This window comes from Mugil cephalus, chromosome 14 (assembly GCF_022458985.1).
Source record: "Mugil cephalus isolate CIBA_MC_2020 chromosome 14, CIBA_Mcephalus_1.1, whole genome shotgun sequence".
Taxonomy (NCBI): Eukaryota; Metazoa; Chordata; class Actinopteri; order Mugiliformes; family Mugilidae; genus Mugil; species Mugil cephalus.
In genome coordinates, this window is record NC_061783.1 from 4,581,595 (window position 1) to 4,599,033 (window position 17,439).

The following is a 17,439-nucleotide window of genomic DNA, read 5'->3' on the forward strand; positions in this document are numbered from 1 at the left end:
TCCTTTACATTTTCTGTAAATTTAACAGTTATTGAAACAAGTATTTATGGTACAATATTATGTTAATATTACATAGCCTTAGACATTTTTGAACGTTTTCGGAAAACAAAAGGCACATTTTTTAGCCAGTACATAGATATTTTATTGGTAAGTAAAAAAATGAAGCAGGCAATTAGGCTAATGATATGTAATATATTGTATCATACAATGAAGCAGTTCTCAAAGTATTATTTAAAACTAATCTTTTTACGGTGACTGAACTGAATTGATTTAAAGAAACTGTTCACTCACTTAATACTCATAGAACTGCTGTAAAATATATCATATATATTACAAAATATTTTTGTGTATATAGAATTCCCACAGGTGTAAACTGACTCAACTGAGCCATCTATAAGGTGCATGTATAGCCTTTGTAGGATGACAGGGGCCATCATCACGGTTTAGTAAGGAACCTGAACAGTGTTTTGTGAATATTTTGCGCACGTGTGTAAACAGTTCAATAATTTGCTGTAAATTATATTGTAAATTGTGTGTTTATTTTTTTTTTCTGGGATGGCCTAAAGCAGGTGAAGCAAATTTAATCAGTTTGGGATTGTTATTAAAGAAGAATGTAGAACGAAGCTATTTACTCTCATTTTACTCTTTTATTTTTTAATAACATTTCATTTTATAAAAATATAATTTGTTTTTCATTGATCATGTTGTGACCAGTGTGGATGTGTCTTTGTGCGTGACACTGCCAAGTAGTAGACTTTAAGAATAAAATTAAACTAATTAAACTGCACAGGTGTCCGCGCTTAATTGGAAATTTATTTAAATGTCAAAACCAGAAAAAAAAAAAAATAATGATTAAAAAATGACTTCTCTTCTTATTCATGTGTAAGAAAGAAGGTCCCTAATTGTTACCCCCACTCACCCTACAGTTAAGTATATACATGGCTGGACTAAGATGTATGCATGCAAAAGAAGTCTTTTAAATTTATAGTATAACTCACAAAATAATATAATGTATATGTAATACAAGTAACAGATTGTATCTAAATGTCACAATGCTATAACTGTTAATTATATGACGTGATTAATGAATAAAAAGAATATGCACTAATTGTAATAACTGCGTATTCCCACTGTCAGACTACATTTGCAGTGGGGATAATGGTCATGAAACAGCTGTTGCTCCATTGTATTGCTACACACTGGTTTCTTGAATCTGACTCGCGCGGTACTCTTTCACCATTTTCTTCATGTTGTGGTCTGTCTTACAATCAGTTCTTCTGAGAAGAGTGTTTGATTCAGCAAATGGGTCAAATCTGGACCTGTAAAAGAGTGTTCAGTCACCGACAATATACAAAGCCATGATGTAGCATCATGTTTTTTACCTTCAGTTAACAGTACCAGTGCTGCTTTTAATGAATGGTTAGTAACAGTTTACTTGTATATTTACTATTAATTAAAACTAGTAAAATAAACAGTGTTATATATTATTATGTAATATCATACTCCTGGCTGTCTTGATGATTACAGAGTAGCAAAACACAATTTCATTTTACTAATGTATAATGAGAATATATTAATAAATCAAATTTATTTATTCATTCATAATAAGACCAAATTCACTGGTTGTAAAGACATTTTCCAAACAAATGTTTAAAAATGTATGCACTTGTATGTGCTTACTATTCATATGTTATCCATCTGAAAAATAACACAAACTGTAGCTAAATATGACTGAAATAATATGAAGACAACAATGTAATGTACAATAATACCCTTACATCTTCAGGTGTTTCTCAATGGCCTTCCGTTCATACACAGCTCCACGTTTTGTTCTCACAGGATCAACAAATAGCTTCTTGGTCAGTGGACAGATGAGATGTGGAGGTATGTACTGTTTCACAGGGTCTACCAGTTTCTTTTAGATAACAAAGAAGACAGTAATTATTAACATATGTCATAAGTTTACAGATGTGTTAACACATACAATTCTCAGAGAACCATGGTTCTAAGCCTTCTCTTTCAAAAGGTTTTCACAGTCCTTGGTTGTTTCTACAGTGTCTGTGTTCTAGTACTACCTTGGGTAGATGCAATAGGTCCACCTCTCATGGAATAAAACAAACAAGCATCTTAATCTTCCAGTTTTGATCAGTTCAAATCAGCCTTAAGTCAGCTGAGCAAGTGGCAGTCGCACCACAGAAAGTAGTTCTTTTAGTACCACTAACGTTTGTCAGACAGAAGTCTTCTGTATGTTTATTGGAGTAATCTGGAAATCGGTCATCATTCAGAATAATTAAGTATAGTAGCATGCTGTTTGCAAATCCAAACTGCAAGTATCCAAACTGTGGTGCTTTGCTGGGATGGTTGCCAGTTTTTGAGGTGTACCTTGGATGCTGGCTGACAGAATGCAGAGTGTGTAAAGCTGAATATACAGAAGAAGATAGAAAGTAGTAACATTTCTTGTATAAGTGGTTGTGCCATAACTCTGAATAGTTCACTAAGTGTTTCTAGAATCACTTTATAATTTACCTTCTCTATGTCATCCAGCGATTGTCCAGCAGTCTCTGCAGTATGCTTTTCGGCCTCTTGTTCATATGTCTTTTGATTGGTCAGGTATTCCTCAGCCAGAATGCTTCCACAGGCACAAGATAAGATAAGATGAGACAGAACACAACCTAGACAGGTTGCCAGTCAATAACAGAGCTCACACAGAAAGACAAACTACTATTCAAATGTACAATTAAGAATCACAAATTAACATGTCTTTGGACTGTGGGAGGAAGCCAGAGCACCTGACCATGATATTTTTACTAATCATTAAGGTTAAAAGAAAAGTAATGGAAAAACATCATGTATCTTGATGCTCTGACTTTCCTGTAACCTTTTGCCCCAGTGGACCGCTGTGGCTCAGTAGGTAGAGTTGCTCAGGAGGTTAGCAGTTCAATCCCCCGTACAAGACAAGTACAAGTACAACTACAAGAGTACTTAAGCAAGACCCTGAACCTAATGTGTGTCTGACCTTCTTTACAAAAAATAAAACTTACACAGACACTGGTTAATCTGGTTTTCTCAGATTTGTTATAATGAAAGCACATTCAGTCAACGGTGTGTAAGGGTAATATGATCTTACCTGTCTAATGGATCTTGAGGCTCGGGCGCAATCAGCAGTCCATACACAGCATCGAGGATATCTCTCATGGTGATTTGGGCATTGTAGTTCCGGTCAAATATGTTGTGGCATATGCGTCCCACACTGTTTATGTTGCAGTGGTATATCTTTATTCATGTTAAGAATAAAACTTGACGATATTTAATAGTGTAGAAATGGATACTAATTAGTACTAAGCTTTCTCAAAACATGATGCATTTGACTCCAGAACCTACAAATATATTATATATATATATATTATATATATTTATATATTTATAATATATATATAATATATATAATATATATATATAAAACACACCAGAGGTTGAACGAGTTATGATTTTTTAGAGTCAACATCTACGTGGAGATGGTCAACACGTTGCAGACGACGTCACACGCCAACGTTAAGTTGACTTGTTTAAGCCTGAAGTATCATTCTGACAAGTCCAGTGTGCGGCTCTTGCTCTGCAAACTTTTTTCATATGGTGCATTCACTGACATCAAGGGCCAAAAACCACAGTGTCAACTAATAGAATATGTGATCAGTGACTAGTCGGCTTAAAGCACAATACTAAAGTCGATTAGTTTGTCCAACATACCTATGTCAGTTCTCATACTGGCACATCCCTACTTGTCTTGTACAAATTGTCCTGTGAAATGTTTAATGTGGTACTTACCAGCCAGCATCTTTAGAAAAGACAGAACAATTCCTTGAAGATCAAACCCATTCCTTCATACTCTATGATTCATTAAAGAGGGCCATTTATTTGGCAGGATACACGTGTGACAAAGCGAACGGTAGGAGGTTTCACTGGGTAGTCAGCTCCAAACTGACAGTACAGCTCAAAGGTTCCTTTCTCATAAGGAGTATCCGGAGGCCCTTCCATGAGAATCTTCCAGAATGCTGAAAAGTTTAAAAATGAGTCACAGCAGTTGATGCATGGACCAATAGTTTTGATACTCAGTATTGATTAAAGGGAAATTATACTGTATCAGACATTGCCTTAAACTTGTAATAGTAAATATTTGGGCAAAGACCAAGAAATAAATACATTGTTGTTGTCTTGATAAAATGAAGCTACACCTAATATACCAAATATCCAGTGAATCAAAACACCTTTTTTGTATAGTATGTGAGATGTGTTGCCAGAAAAGTTTCACATAAATTGTCCTTGTTTTCTAGTCAGTTACTAGTTTCTATGTGTGTAGTTTCTGTCTCTAAAAGTAAAAAGTAAATGCCTTGATCATCAACATGTGACTTACTGAAGTCAGATTCCAGTGGGTAGATAACAAAGTAGGGATGTGGGTCACAGTGCAGGCTCTTCAGCTCCTCCAGGATACGTTTGTCCTTTTCCATGAAACGTCCATCTTTGGCCTCCAGAATCTTCTTTTTCAGAGCACTAGTTGGAAAGGTCAGTATGAGTGTTTAAAATTCTATGACATGGGTAATTGAGACTCTATACAGGCAGTTCTACGTCTACACCTTCCTTATTAGTTTATGATTGTATGCCTGGTAGTGTTTCCAACAATATGTCATGTTAATCAAGTAATAGTTAAACAACCAACACGTTAAAAGGTGGGCTTTTGCATCTCAATTTTACTTTATAACAACATGTATATGACTGATAACCACCAGTGTAGTGCAAGTTAATGATAATAAGGAATTAGTTACAAAAACTAAAGAAAAGACAATGTCAGATTTGATCTATCATTGAGCCCATTATTACTAACATTATTACTACGATGAGTAGTAAGGGGTGAAGAAACATTAGAACTCAATATACATACTTGGTAGTTACTTGTCTGAAAGCATTGACAGCAGCCATGTCTGCACAGTAGGGACTTTTTTGTGACTCAGTACCACAAAATGACCCTCCTGAATCATCTCTGATTTGTAGTTTCAGGTACAGGTCTCACACCTGTACCTAAACTACAACTCACTAGTATATTTCTGTACATGATCTTGGTTATCCATATTCCAAGGAAAGCTAGCTCATTGTCTAAGCTTTCAAATAAGTCATTTCATTAATTAATTCATTAATTAATATGAATAATAATCGTCTACTCCAGTTTCAGTCCAATAAGAGACAGACAAAGGTGAAATTGAAACATACTGCATTTCACACACCTTCTCAACAACTACATAATTACTAGCTGTGAAAGAAGTTCACTATGTCACTTACCTCTGTGTCACTGCTACTTTATTGTTAATCTGGCTTGGCAAGGTAGTTTCTGGAGATTCATCGTACCCATGAGTGTCGAAGAAACCTTTAAGAAGGCTCTAAAAAATAACAAAGGCATGAAGGTCATGTTCTTTTTAATTGATTTACAACGATGTAGTCACATTATCAGATCACTTCAAGCTTAACTACTGACAATAATTGATGTACTAACTTCAGTGATGGAGGATGGGTCAGCTTTGTCTCTCTGTTTCCGCATCTCTAAAGAAAGAACAGTCTCAATCTCAAAAAGCTTGAGACCATCTTTGCTTGTCTGTGGTTTGAAACAGCAGCCCCCTACAAGAAAAACAGATTATTAATGAACTGATGAACTCATGAATTAGTTGAAATTCATTCAAACCAATATACCTCGTAATGAAGGTGACACAAATGGCAATTAAAATGTATATTTTGTAGTTTAAGGTCTCAGCTAAGTTTGTATCATTATTGTTCACCATTAACAAGTCAACATGTATTTGACTCAACTTCCTAAATACCTTAAATTCATCAGCATGATTAACTATTGCACCCCAGGTTTTGTTAATTTTAAAGTTTCAAGAAAAACTGTACCTGTCGTGATGCTGATTCCATGCAGAACATTGTTCTGCACTCCTCCAACAAGTACCGAGTCCACTATGATGTTAGATTTGATCAAGTCAGCAGCAACCTGGGCTGGTTTGCTTGAGGATCTACATACAAATTTCAGATATGGTTTGAAAAACATAATAAGCAGGTGGTTTGCATACGTATGGTTTGTATTTGTTAAACATTTCATGACTAACCTGGTAACACACTAAATGATAAGTTTCTTAATGTTTTCCTACATACTGTATGTTACATACTGTACTTGCAAAAACTCTCAGCGGCAGAATATATTTGCTTGCTCTTTACTCACTACATTTATTTCTTGTAGAGTATGTCTTCCTTTCTGGGGACACAGCATTTGTGGTGTCAATTGTACCAGCCTGTTAATGAACAAGTAACTGGACACTCAAATGAATGAATGAATGAATGAAGTATTATTCCTATTCTATTCTATTCTATTCTATTCTATTCTATTCTATTCTATTCTATTCTATTCTATTCTAATTGATCTCAAGATGAATGTGTGTCCCCAATAGTAGCATACGTCAGTCAGTTTCCCTAACTACAGCTTTCTTCACACTAAGCATAAACTCAACCTAATTCTTATGGGAAAAATACTAATTACATAAGTATTATGAGTATTATGGGGACTTGTGCCTTCTTTGTCTGCAAATTGTTCCAATTTATGTGATAACATACAAGGTGTTGTTCTGTTCATTGGCAAATGTGTGTACGTATGAGAATAACAGAACTGATAACTGAATAATAATATTCAAGGTATGGAATTATAGGAGACTTGCATAGGAATGGAAACTTACCTAACATCATTTCCATCTGTGAGACACAAAATGCGAAGTCTACATTCTGGAAACAACTTCTTCACTTTTTCCAGCTCAAGCTTTCCGTGTTGTAGAGCATCATACAACACTGTACTTCCAGCTGCTTTAAGTGTGCGCACATGTTCCTACAAAAACAAACACTTGCATCTATCATATCATCAATCATTTAAGTCTCAGATGTGCAAGGCTGAAGAAAGAGAGATTTGATGCACTCAATGTCTCTTTACCTTAAAATTTTCAAGCGTTTCTGTAAATGTGTGGTGCATAGTCACTTTAGAGTCAAATGTCACAAGGCCAATGACATGGTGGAAATCATAAGCCATGGTTCGTGATGCAAAGTTGTCAAAAAGCTCCTTTACAGCCTGGATTTTCTCTATATCCACACTTCCATAGCATTTTCCAGCCATTGATGAGCTTGTATCTATCAGCACCTGATGAAATACAAATGCAAATTCATAGTGATGTTGACAGAAGATGACTCTGTCTACCATTTGTTAAATGAAGATTTGGCACCAGTTTCACTGCACCCTCAAAGCTCAATAAATTCATAAATATAACAATTCAAACTTTTTATGCAACGTATATCAAATGATTTAGCATTTATCATCTGTCTCTTTTTAAATAATGAAAATTGAAATGGCTGAAACTACCAGTATTGCTTCCTTGGGAGTCCTGGTCGTCACAAAGGAATGGCTGTCCCTGCAGTCGCCAGTTCTGTATGAACAGTTCAAAATTTTATTTTGCATTCAATAAGATTATCTTAGTCCAGACAGTCCATGCAAATTATATTAAATAGTGTAATGTAGTAAATTATATTTACTTTTTAACTCAGCTTCTGAGCATGAGGAACAAGAGACATAAAACAAACAGTACATACATGTACACGTAAGTATGTACACAAATGTGTAATGTCAAACTTCGCTTTAGTAATAATATATATGTTGATTTAACTATGTGATTATACAAAAACTACTACATAAATGGTACTCACTTAGCTGCCAATTCATTCACATCTAGGTGTTTGGTTTTGCCAGACAGGCAATCGTACACATCAATCAGCTGAGGCGTGGCTTTATTTTTGTTCAGATAAACACCAAGATTGTCTGTAAAAGATAAAAATATTTTAAAAAGGCAACAACATTTGCATCAGCAGCTGGTAGACTCAGTTCATATCACAATATGAGTCTGGTAACATCCATTTGGATTTCATTATATATTCAGATCGCTTTTTTAAAGCGATCTGCACACAACTAGACAGTCCAAATCAGAACAAATCAGAACAATTCAGTTGTGAAGAAATTTACCCCACGGTGCTCAGATGATGTGTATGAATACTACTGTTACTCTCCTGTCCATCACCACATAAAGCCCGTCCAAACCTTTTGATTGACTGAGCAGACTATTGCTGCCGGGACATAATCAGTTCCCAACAGGGCTACTCCAGATCAACTTTCCACCACAAAAACAATTTTTTTTTCGGCAGGGAAGTTGGTCTTTCATGCTAAATGTGAGTGGATTAACTACCACACAACCTTACTGAATGTCCAAGCAGAAACACTGCAACCCCCTGTTTGTAGCAGGTAAGCCAAGCTACCTTTAAACACACGTGAAAATGCTATGTAAAACAAGTACACACTATGTGGTGTTGATTAGATATAGGAATATGATTATAAACAGTGCAAACAATATATCCTTTTTAACTTTTTAAAAGTTTAGTGTTTGTGTAACCGTGTTTGCTCAACTGGCACTAATTACTAGCTAAACCAAGACCTTTGCTAATGACTGTTAGCTAAGATGACTGTTACTATTGTTAGTACATTAAACAGTTTTTGCATACTGAGACATTTTACAATTGGTCTTTCATGCTAAATGTGAGTGGATTAACTACCCCACAACCTCACTGAACTAATGCAGTCTACATTACTTGTTAATGCTTTGTAAAAGAAAATGACTTATGTGATTGTCACCGCAGCAATGGAATGAAAGTGGCTCCTAGTAAAAAGGTGAGGCTGCTGAAAAAATTACAGTTTCATTCAAAACTTACAAAATGGCAAGAGTGGAGTCACACTGCATCAACCAATTTTCTCACAGGTAGAAAGTTCCAGATGGAAACTTAGCGGTGAGCCAAGGACATTGGAGTTAGGTTGGAGTTAGAGTTAGCTCAGTGCACTCCCACTAGTGTGTGTGTGTGTGTGTGTGTACTTGTACAGCTATCTTTCTGAGAACCAGTTTAAGTTTTATTCCATCAGATTGAGGACATTTGTGTAAAGTGAGGACATTTTGGCTGGTCCTCGCTTTTTTGGCCTCACTTTTTGGCTGTTTTGAAGGTTAAAATTCAGTTTTAGGGTAAAGGTTGCAATTAGGTTATGGTTAGGGTTAGTGTTAGGGTTAGGTTTAGGCATTTAGTTGAGATTGTTAGGGTTAGGGTAAGGGGCTAGGGAATGCATTATGCCAATGTGTGAGTGTGTGTGTATTTGGCAAGTTTCTCTTATACAGTTTAACCTTAGGATCCACGTATTACCTCCACTGAGGTAAACAAGACATGGGTCTTGAAATCCCAGATCCTTTAAAAGCAGTGGTGGAGTCACACGCAGTTGAGAGAAAGCTTTGATTTCTTCTGCCATGCTTCCAACGGTCTTCCCAGCGTTGATCTGAAAGCTGGAGTTAAATCACATGAATTGCTGAACTGGTTACTGTATTTTGAAGACTGTGAGTTCTGGCTAATAAACACAAGGGAAGTTGATCGAGCAGTTATCTTCCTAACTTAATTATAGCTTTCTAAAATGAGTAAAAAGGAGTGTAGCAAATTTCACACACAAAGAATAAATTCCTGATGGGAATTAGTTACCACATCTGATAACCAGCAAATTAAAACCAGCAAATATTTTGACATCTGGAGAATACAGGACATAGAAAAGAATATGAAAAAGCTTTAACACAAATGTGCCTTATTTCACTTCACAGTTTTCAAACATTTCATTAACAATTCATTTAATGTTACATACTTCTGACTAGTCACGCTGCCATGTGAAATCCAAAGATGATATGTTGTGAGAGACGGTTGAACACTGAGTAAAATCTTCTCAATGTTGTCATCTCTCTTGAGTGAAGTTTCTCTCAAAACCTCTTCAGTGCAGTTTGGAATCTTCTCTCCATCTGATCATTTGAAAGATAAAAATAAATACCCCCGTATAACACATGATCATTGCCTAAGTTATACCTTTACACTTTTGCAGTTGATCACATATATTTGTCATTATTAAGCATAATCCTTCTTTTCATAAGCAGTCCAACATTGCTTTCAACTGTTCCTCATGAAGCTTCCTTATATATATGCAGACTAGGCTAATGTATAGAGAGTGTAGGTCAGGAAAGTTTAACAGATTTTGCCTTGTGATTTTTTTTTATTTTTTTTGCCTTACATTTGGGTCTTAAAGGGGAAATTAAACATACATGTTTTGGTTCTTGTATTGAGAACTAAAAGACAAAAGTTGCTAAAACTAAAGATTTTCCGTCATATTAGCAGGAAAGTGCACTCTTCTAATGACTATTCAGTTGACAAGTGTGAGCAACTAACTACTTGACAGCCCCAGGATGCCAGAATAGTCAGGGACAAGCAAAGGGGAAGTAATTTTATAGGACTCCCAAAGATCCTGTAAGATGGCTGATGTGGATTAATGTAATAAAATGAGAAGATGGAGCAGTGAGATCCCTTAAGAAACAGATTTCTCTTTTGTAGCTTGCACTTTCAGGGATAGTATCCAGCGTTTTTCAAGCATAATGTTTTGTTTATTTAGTATGTTTTTAACATGATGTCCAACAGATTTCTTTTCATAAAGGTAAGTTAGGTTAATGTTTATAACATGGATTATGAAGGGATGCTACTCATTCAGCACTAAAACTACTCACAATGAGAATTTGGGATTAAATAGTTACTTGTTTGTTGTGAGTACATTACAATGTATAATAAATACACTTGTATAATATAATAAAAACAACAGAATTCACAGAGTTAATGTCATAAAAGGTTGGCATATAACAGAGACTATTTAGTGCGTAATTTCTCCTTCAAATTGGATATAATCAGTGATATTGAATCCCAACATTATAACCCATGCCTTATGGTTAATGATACCAGTAACCAAAAAAGCAAAAATAGCAAGTATTTAAATTTTGCACGTACACTCACTACCAAGTTTGCTATTATACTTAAGATAATAGAAATATGGGTTTTACTACCGTTTATTTTTTGCAGTACAACTGCTCTTTCCATGGCACCGGGTATTCCAGGTACAAGGACTGGTTCGCAGAAACGTTTGCCTTCTTCATTCATCAGACAATATGGTGCGTAATCCTCATGTTCAGATGTCTCTTTCTATGAAAAAAATACAAAGCAGTGAAGTCTATCATGTCTCTGGAAAACCAATGACAATCACGACAGGTATCATTTCCAGACCTGGAATACTGAATATACGTAATCCTGTATGATAAAGGTGTAGGAGCAGTATTCATATATTTTGAAGGACAAATGTGTGAACTAGTAATTCATGTATTAGTTCACTATAAATCACTTGAGAGCTAACTTGTTCCAAGGTATGCTTGGTGAACCCGTCTGCTTGGCTGATGGTACTAGTGTAGGTGCAACTACTGGGAGCTACAGTTGACCCAGAGTAAGTAATTTGGGGTCCATTATGTGGCTAGTGGGAGAGGCTGCTGTTGGCTTTTGAACCACCAAATCATCCAGATAGAGGACAACTCCAGGGATGCCGACAAATATGATGGAACTTGTCTTCTTCAAGGGAATCTAGAAGTGGGCCTGGCAAAGGTCAGATTTTGAGGAGACATAGAATTTCTTCCACCATGTGTGTGTGGAGTGTGAGGGATCACAACCTTTTTTCAATAGCTTGACCTTTTCTTTGCCACTATCAGGCTCAATATCCAGGGTTAATGGTCAAAGTCATTGAGACAACCTGGGCCGCTGAACAGTTATCTATGAGTGAGAAATCCAAGTTACAGAACAAGTCAAATAATGAATGACATGAGACACCTGCTCCCATACTGCACAAAGAAAGCCATCACACATATCATGACAATGTTGCTATAGTGGTTCTCTGGATGAGCTGATCATACAGGGAATGCTTTGTTTTTGTAGAGCGTTGTGTTGTGTGCGCTGTGCTTGTTGGAAACTTTATCTCAGGAGAAATTCAACCTCTAAAAATGGCAATTCCCAGAACCCTAAACTAAACCTCACAACACATCCATGTGACGACATAGAGAAAAACAAACATTCTGCTCTGGTGTGGATGAACTGAAAGGATTTGACTGATTAAACCTGGGTGAAATTCATAATTCATTTGAATTCATTTCACTGTACCTTCGCTTCTGACAGGAGATATGCCCAGCAGTGTATTGAATACTCAAAGACATCAAGATCCTCAATGATCTTGTCACTGTGTGTTGTTCCAAGATTTGGCAAAAGCTCTCTGAAAAGCATGTACAAGCCTTCAACCACTGCGATCTAGAAAGAACAAAAACAAGCTTATCTTAAAGCATTAAAGACACATTCTGCCTTCGTAATTATAAGCACAAGTAATATGACAGCATTCCATATTTTAAATAGTTTACCTTTTGATTCCTGGAGATGTTTTCATTCTTAATGAGTAATTGATACAAACTTTGGGCTAGGGGGTTGCATCCAGTTAACTTTCGTATATAACCGATCAAATTCTTTTGTACATCTACTGCAAATTTGGATTTCTAGAAGGAAAATAAACAAATAAATACAAATCATTAAAAAAACAATTGGATGGCAGCAGTTCTGATAAGCATATTTCATCCAGTATTAAAATGTATTATTGGCATGCATGTCCTTTTCTAGTGAACAGTGATTTAATTAAAGAGATGATTGTACAGTTTGGCACACAGCTTACAATAATATAAAGAGATGACAGCAAGACACTGATTCCTTTGTGAGATTGTTGGACTGAGGGAACGACATCATCGGCGATGAAGAATGTAGTGGCAGACTGGGGCTCCTCAGCAAATGTGGACAGTGAGAAGTACACCGTTGACCCCTCTGAGATTCCACAACTTTCCAGTGTGTTTCCACTGCCGGTCTCACCTCTGAAAATTAGGTTTTTAAGTCTGTTAAAAAACATTACTGATGCTGTGTGGTAATGGATGATATCTCTGTTAATATGAATCACACACACACAAAAAAATCCTTACTTGTAATGAAGGACATGCGCAGGGATTCCACTTTCATTTGCAAGTTTGTTCTTCAGATTAGCTATGGTGTAACTTGTCAAATTCACTGTCACCTCAAAGTCTCCCTGAATGAGAAATTGGTAGAATAAAGTTAACTCATTGTGCCCTACATGTGACAAGGGAGAACTCACAGATCACGTCAATAATCTACCTGACTGTTTCAATGTTTAGTCAAGTTGAAGAAGTAGAAGATATCTCTAGACAGCATTTTTGCTTTCACTTCCACTGTACCATGGAATGCTTTGAGAGAAAAAGCATTTCTTGTCGTTCACAGTAACGCTCATCTTGTCGAACTAGTACCACTTCAAATCTTCACAAAAAGTTTATTAACTCACAGTAGACTCACCTTGAGCATGACGTGGCAGCGAACTGTGTCCGTTCCGTAGGTTTCAGGTATTTGTCGAACTGTATTCGGAGGTGCTGTCATCAGGTTCGCCTTTGGTGTGAATATGGCATAGATTGTATCCCCGCTCTTAATATGTCTGTCTTGTAAAGACCCTGTCAATAAAATGCATTTTGAAAAGTTTATTTTACAAATTGTGTTTTGTACAACATTAGATTCTGTATGAATGATGAGTTTTCATTCTCTGGTAACTGTTTTAATGAGACATTGTAGTATTATTGTAGTATTGTAGTCTCAAATTTGTCTGTGAAATCTATTATCTGACATCAGTGTAATTATTTTAATCAAAACCACAATCCAGGCCTACAGTTTAGGGCACAAAGCTTAAAAAAGAACAGCTGTTAGGAATGACGTTTCACCACTCATCTAAGTATGTCTGGCAGTTAAGACTCTGGACTCTAGACTCTACATAGACTCTCGTCATGTGAGTTTCGGTTTCAGGCGGGCTCCACTTACAGATGGTCCTATAAAAAAATGCCAACTCCCCACCAGTCACGTAGAACTGAAGAAGGTACTTGGGTGAGTGTTTAAATGTCTTCAAAAACAAAAAAAAAAAAAAAAAAAAAAAATATCCAGATGCGCTTATTTCAGCTTTGCTTTTGGATAAATATTAATGATGATTAAAACTGCTGCTATAGGCAGAGTTGTAGAACAGAAAAACTAGTGCAGCTGTACATTTCAGCATGTAGATATATGTCTGCTTCATCGAGAAACCTCCTCTTCCTTAACTGAACTTACATGTGTTGAAAAAGGGGTCGTCAGTCAGAGGCATCCCATCCACTGTGTAGAGGCAGACCGCTCTGGAGGAATCAATGCTTTCAAGGTGACAAATCCTCAACATCAGATCTTCAACTGTGTTTTGTGCTGGATCCATATCTGCAATTTCACAACAGCAGCATTACAATAAACAAAGGTGGTGGTGTGACTGGTGTTTTTAATAAAGTACATGTTAGTTGCTTTAATACACAGATCACTGTCCTGGCAGTGTTTTTCATAGGGATACTCCAGCTGGCTAAATGTATATTCTAACTTGGCACCCACTGGTTTGACACTCACGTGACAAATGTGACGTACAGTAAATGGCCAGATACCTTAGCACCATAATACTTAATTTAACATTTAGCATATTTTCATTTTTGGTAGAAGTATTGATGCCGTATTATTACATATTAATATAGCTGAAAATGAACTGTATTGGGATCAATTAGTCTTATGCAGTTCTCAGTTCAATCTCTATTCCCTTTCCCTTTTCCCTTGAGTTAAAGACTCTGGGCATGTTAGTAAAACAGAAATATGAACGTTAATAGGAATTTCTATATAAATTAGTTTTTATTTTCCTACAAAAATACTTATATGCAAGTACATTCTCTTACCTTTGATGCATTTTGGTTCTGCACACTTGGGATACGTGTACAGCAGAGAGAATGACTGTACCGATTTTTGTACTGGTGCTGCAGCTGACTGTCCCGGTGCTCTGAATCTTCCAATGTCTTTTTTCATGGCAATGAAACGATTCCTTTCCACCTGACTAAATCCTGTTCAGACAATGTATTTTTAATGTATTTTTAATGGAAACGAACATATCTTAGACTCAGCTCCGATGTATTCAACAGAATTTTAGAATTTAAAAAGAATGTTTTACATAAATAAAATAATGCAGAAAATGGTAGCTATTAATACATCTCAGTGTAATTACAAAATGATAGAACAGGAACAGTATAAGAGAAATAATTCAGAAAAACAAACAACAAATGTTTTCCCAGCTCTTTAAATCTAATATCAATTAATTTTAACCTTACTAGAAGTCTTTACTCAGGTTTTTAATTATTTTTCTTAATATGAATGATTGATTACTCATCAATAATTAAACTATGTTCTATAACCCTTTTTTCTTTTACTCCGTCTTATTTGGCTCTATGCCAGCCCTTTCCCTCACTTTTCAACATAGTTGTACTGTCTAGATAGATAGAAATAGAGAAGTGGTCTGCAAGTTTGTGTCACAAAAACTTGGGCCTTAAAATATGTTTGTTGAATCAAAATAAAAAATTATGAATTAAAAAAATCAAAGTGAATTCTTACCGAATTTGGTTAAGTCTTCATCCGTCACACTATCAATGAAATCTCTTTCATCTTTCACACCCAGCTCTCGAAACTTATTGTAGAACTTCTCTAGTCTGTGCTTTTCAAGCAGGTTGTAAATTGCATCCATCTGAAAAAACACATACCAAATAAAGTTGAAATGAGTTGAAATTCTCAATATGTGAACTAAGAGGTTAAGTTATCCTGTATATCCAAAGGGTTTAATTTTGAGTAAACTATTAAATCCAGAAGATCTTACCTTGAAGCATTCAAGTTGAAGTGCAACAATTTAGGTTTCTGTTTCTCCAATTTATTGGAGTCAGTGGTTATCACGACTTTATCAAAAATGAAACTAAAAAGAAAAAAAAAGAAAAAAACTTGCAATGGGCGTGAATGTACAATAATCTGAGCAACCTACTTTTTAAACATTGTACCTTCTTATCAGCAGTGCTGATAAGAAGGTACAATGTTTAAAAACAGGTTCAGCGCTTTACTTACTATTAAATTACATGGGGGTTAGTTTAGTATTTTAAACAAAAACAGCTACATAGTATTACTTCAGTTTCACGTTCAATAAGCTTCTAGTGGTGTTTTGTTATAGTCTAATATTTTGCCATGAAAACATCCACTGGATGTCTAGTCTCTATGTATGATGACTCAGGAACCTATACTAAAGATAGGATGTGACGGTACAAGTATAATGTGTCTGCACATCAGATCCCAAGCTCATTCTCTCCAGATATTTGGTAACCATTGTCAAATACAGGACCTGAAATAGTTGACACAAGAACCTGCAATTTATTATGAGACAACCGGTGTTAAAATGCATGCAAACACTGAAATGTTCTGTGGTGCTAAATTACTGTAAATTGCTTAAAAACTTTAAATCCTCTTTTCACTTAGTCAGAAGAAACACATCATAAGAGTAATACTGGTAAGTAACACTGTGTACAATAAACATTTTGCAACTCACCACGGGCAGTGCAAACTATGAACATCATAAAACAGAATGTTAAGCCGGTCATGAGGAAGTAACTACAATCACAACAAAGTCCAACTTAGAGCAACGGAAAATTTACTTTGTAAAATTTGAGGTAGTTTACCACCACTTGTTTAGGGTGTGACTGTGTGAGCAAATGAATAATGCATACAACTGTAAGTGCTTTGATCATCTAACAATGAAAAAGTGCAATATAAAACTAATGCATTATTATTATTATAAATACAATTCAAAACGTCTTTGTTTTCTTTATGCATCACAAAACCATAATGGACAAGCCTTCTCAGCCTCTTAATACCGAGTTGAGGCTGAGTTGAAACTTATCAGACTTATCAAGCCACATGTCTTAGTGCATTAGAGGAACTCCGTCTTGGCCACAACCATCCGACTCTACAATGTCACAGCTCCATACTGCCAACCTAGCCTGACTTTGACTCATGAAATAGTACATTAGTTATAGTCAGACTGTCTCAGGACAGATAACAATATTGCACAAATTCATCATACATCTATTACACATTTGTATTTGTAAGACTAGAAAATGCCACAAATCTGCAAAGGTGTAAATATGCTACATGAATAAATGCAAAAACCATTCTGAAATGAGCAACTAGACTGGTAGAGTTGACTCAGCAAGAGTGAGAAGTGAGTAGAGTATATTTGGCCCATCTTTTGGGTGTGGCTCATTTATAATATATATATATATATATAATAAGTTTTTCTGACTGAACTTACACTGAGCTTCAGTGTATTCTAAGTATTCTTGCATTTGTTAATGTGCCTGTGTTTGATTTTTATTGTTGTAATTTTGTATTTATGTATTTTGTTCCAAGGTTTCTTTTGGAAAAGGGATTGTGATCTCAATTACAACAACACATTATCAATTGGAAATGAAAGTA

The 17,439-nt window shown here is 35.7% G+C and overlaps 1 protein-coding gene across 1 annotated transcript; it reads right to left on the minus strand.

Annotated features, from left to right (window-relative positions):
* Window positions 1-645: 645 nt before the first annotated feature.
* Window positions 646-15,850, minus strand: LOC125019522. Its single transcript, XM_047604343.1, has 26 exons — window positions 15,800-15,850; window positions 15,541-15,670; window positions 14,835-14,996; window positions 14,200-14,337; window positions 13,405-13,556; window positions 13,020-13,123; window positions 12,722-12,914; window positions 12,417-12,548; window positions 12,166-12,309; window positions 11,031-11,166; window positions 9,797-9,947; window positions 9,313-9,449; window positions 7,783-7,894; window positions 7,442-7,505; window positions 7,019-7,222; window positions 6,771-6,916; window positions 5,938-6,056; window positions 5,543-5,664; window positions 5,332-5,429; window positions 4,412-4,548; window positions 3,928-4,052; window positions 3,128-3,273; window positions 2,527-2,629; window positions 1,779-1,915; window positions 1,032-1,319; window positions 646-947 (listed from the first exon to the last, which is right to left on the minus strand). Exons 2-25 carry the CDS (start codon window positions 15,668-15,670, stop codon window positions 1,193-1,195), a joined length of 3,219 nt encoding a protein of 1,072 aa, XP_047460299.1. The 5' UTR covers window positions 15,800-15,850; the 3' UTR covers window positions 646-947; window positions 1,032-1,192.
* Window positions 15,851-17,439: the final 1,589 nt, after the last annotated feature.

Excerpts from the sequence above, each read along its gene's own strand:
- LOC125019522 (XM_047604343.1), bottom strand. The coding sequence starts at position 15,670 with ATGGATGCAATTTACAACCTGCTTGAAAAGCACAGACTAGAGAAGTTC. Across the intron at positions 14,338-14,834 it reads AGAACCAAAATGCATCAAAG|ATATGGATCCAGCACAAAAC; the intron begins GTAAGAGAATGT and ends GTGAAATTGCAG. Across the intron at positions 5,665-5,937 it reads TGGAATCAGCATCACGACAG|GGGGCTGCTGTTTCAAACCA; the intron begins GTACAGTTTTTC and ends TTTTTCTTGTAG.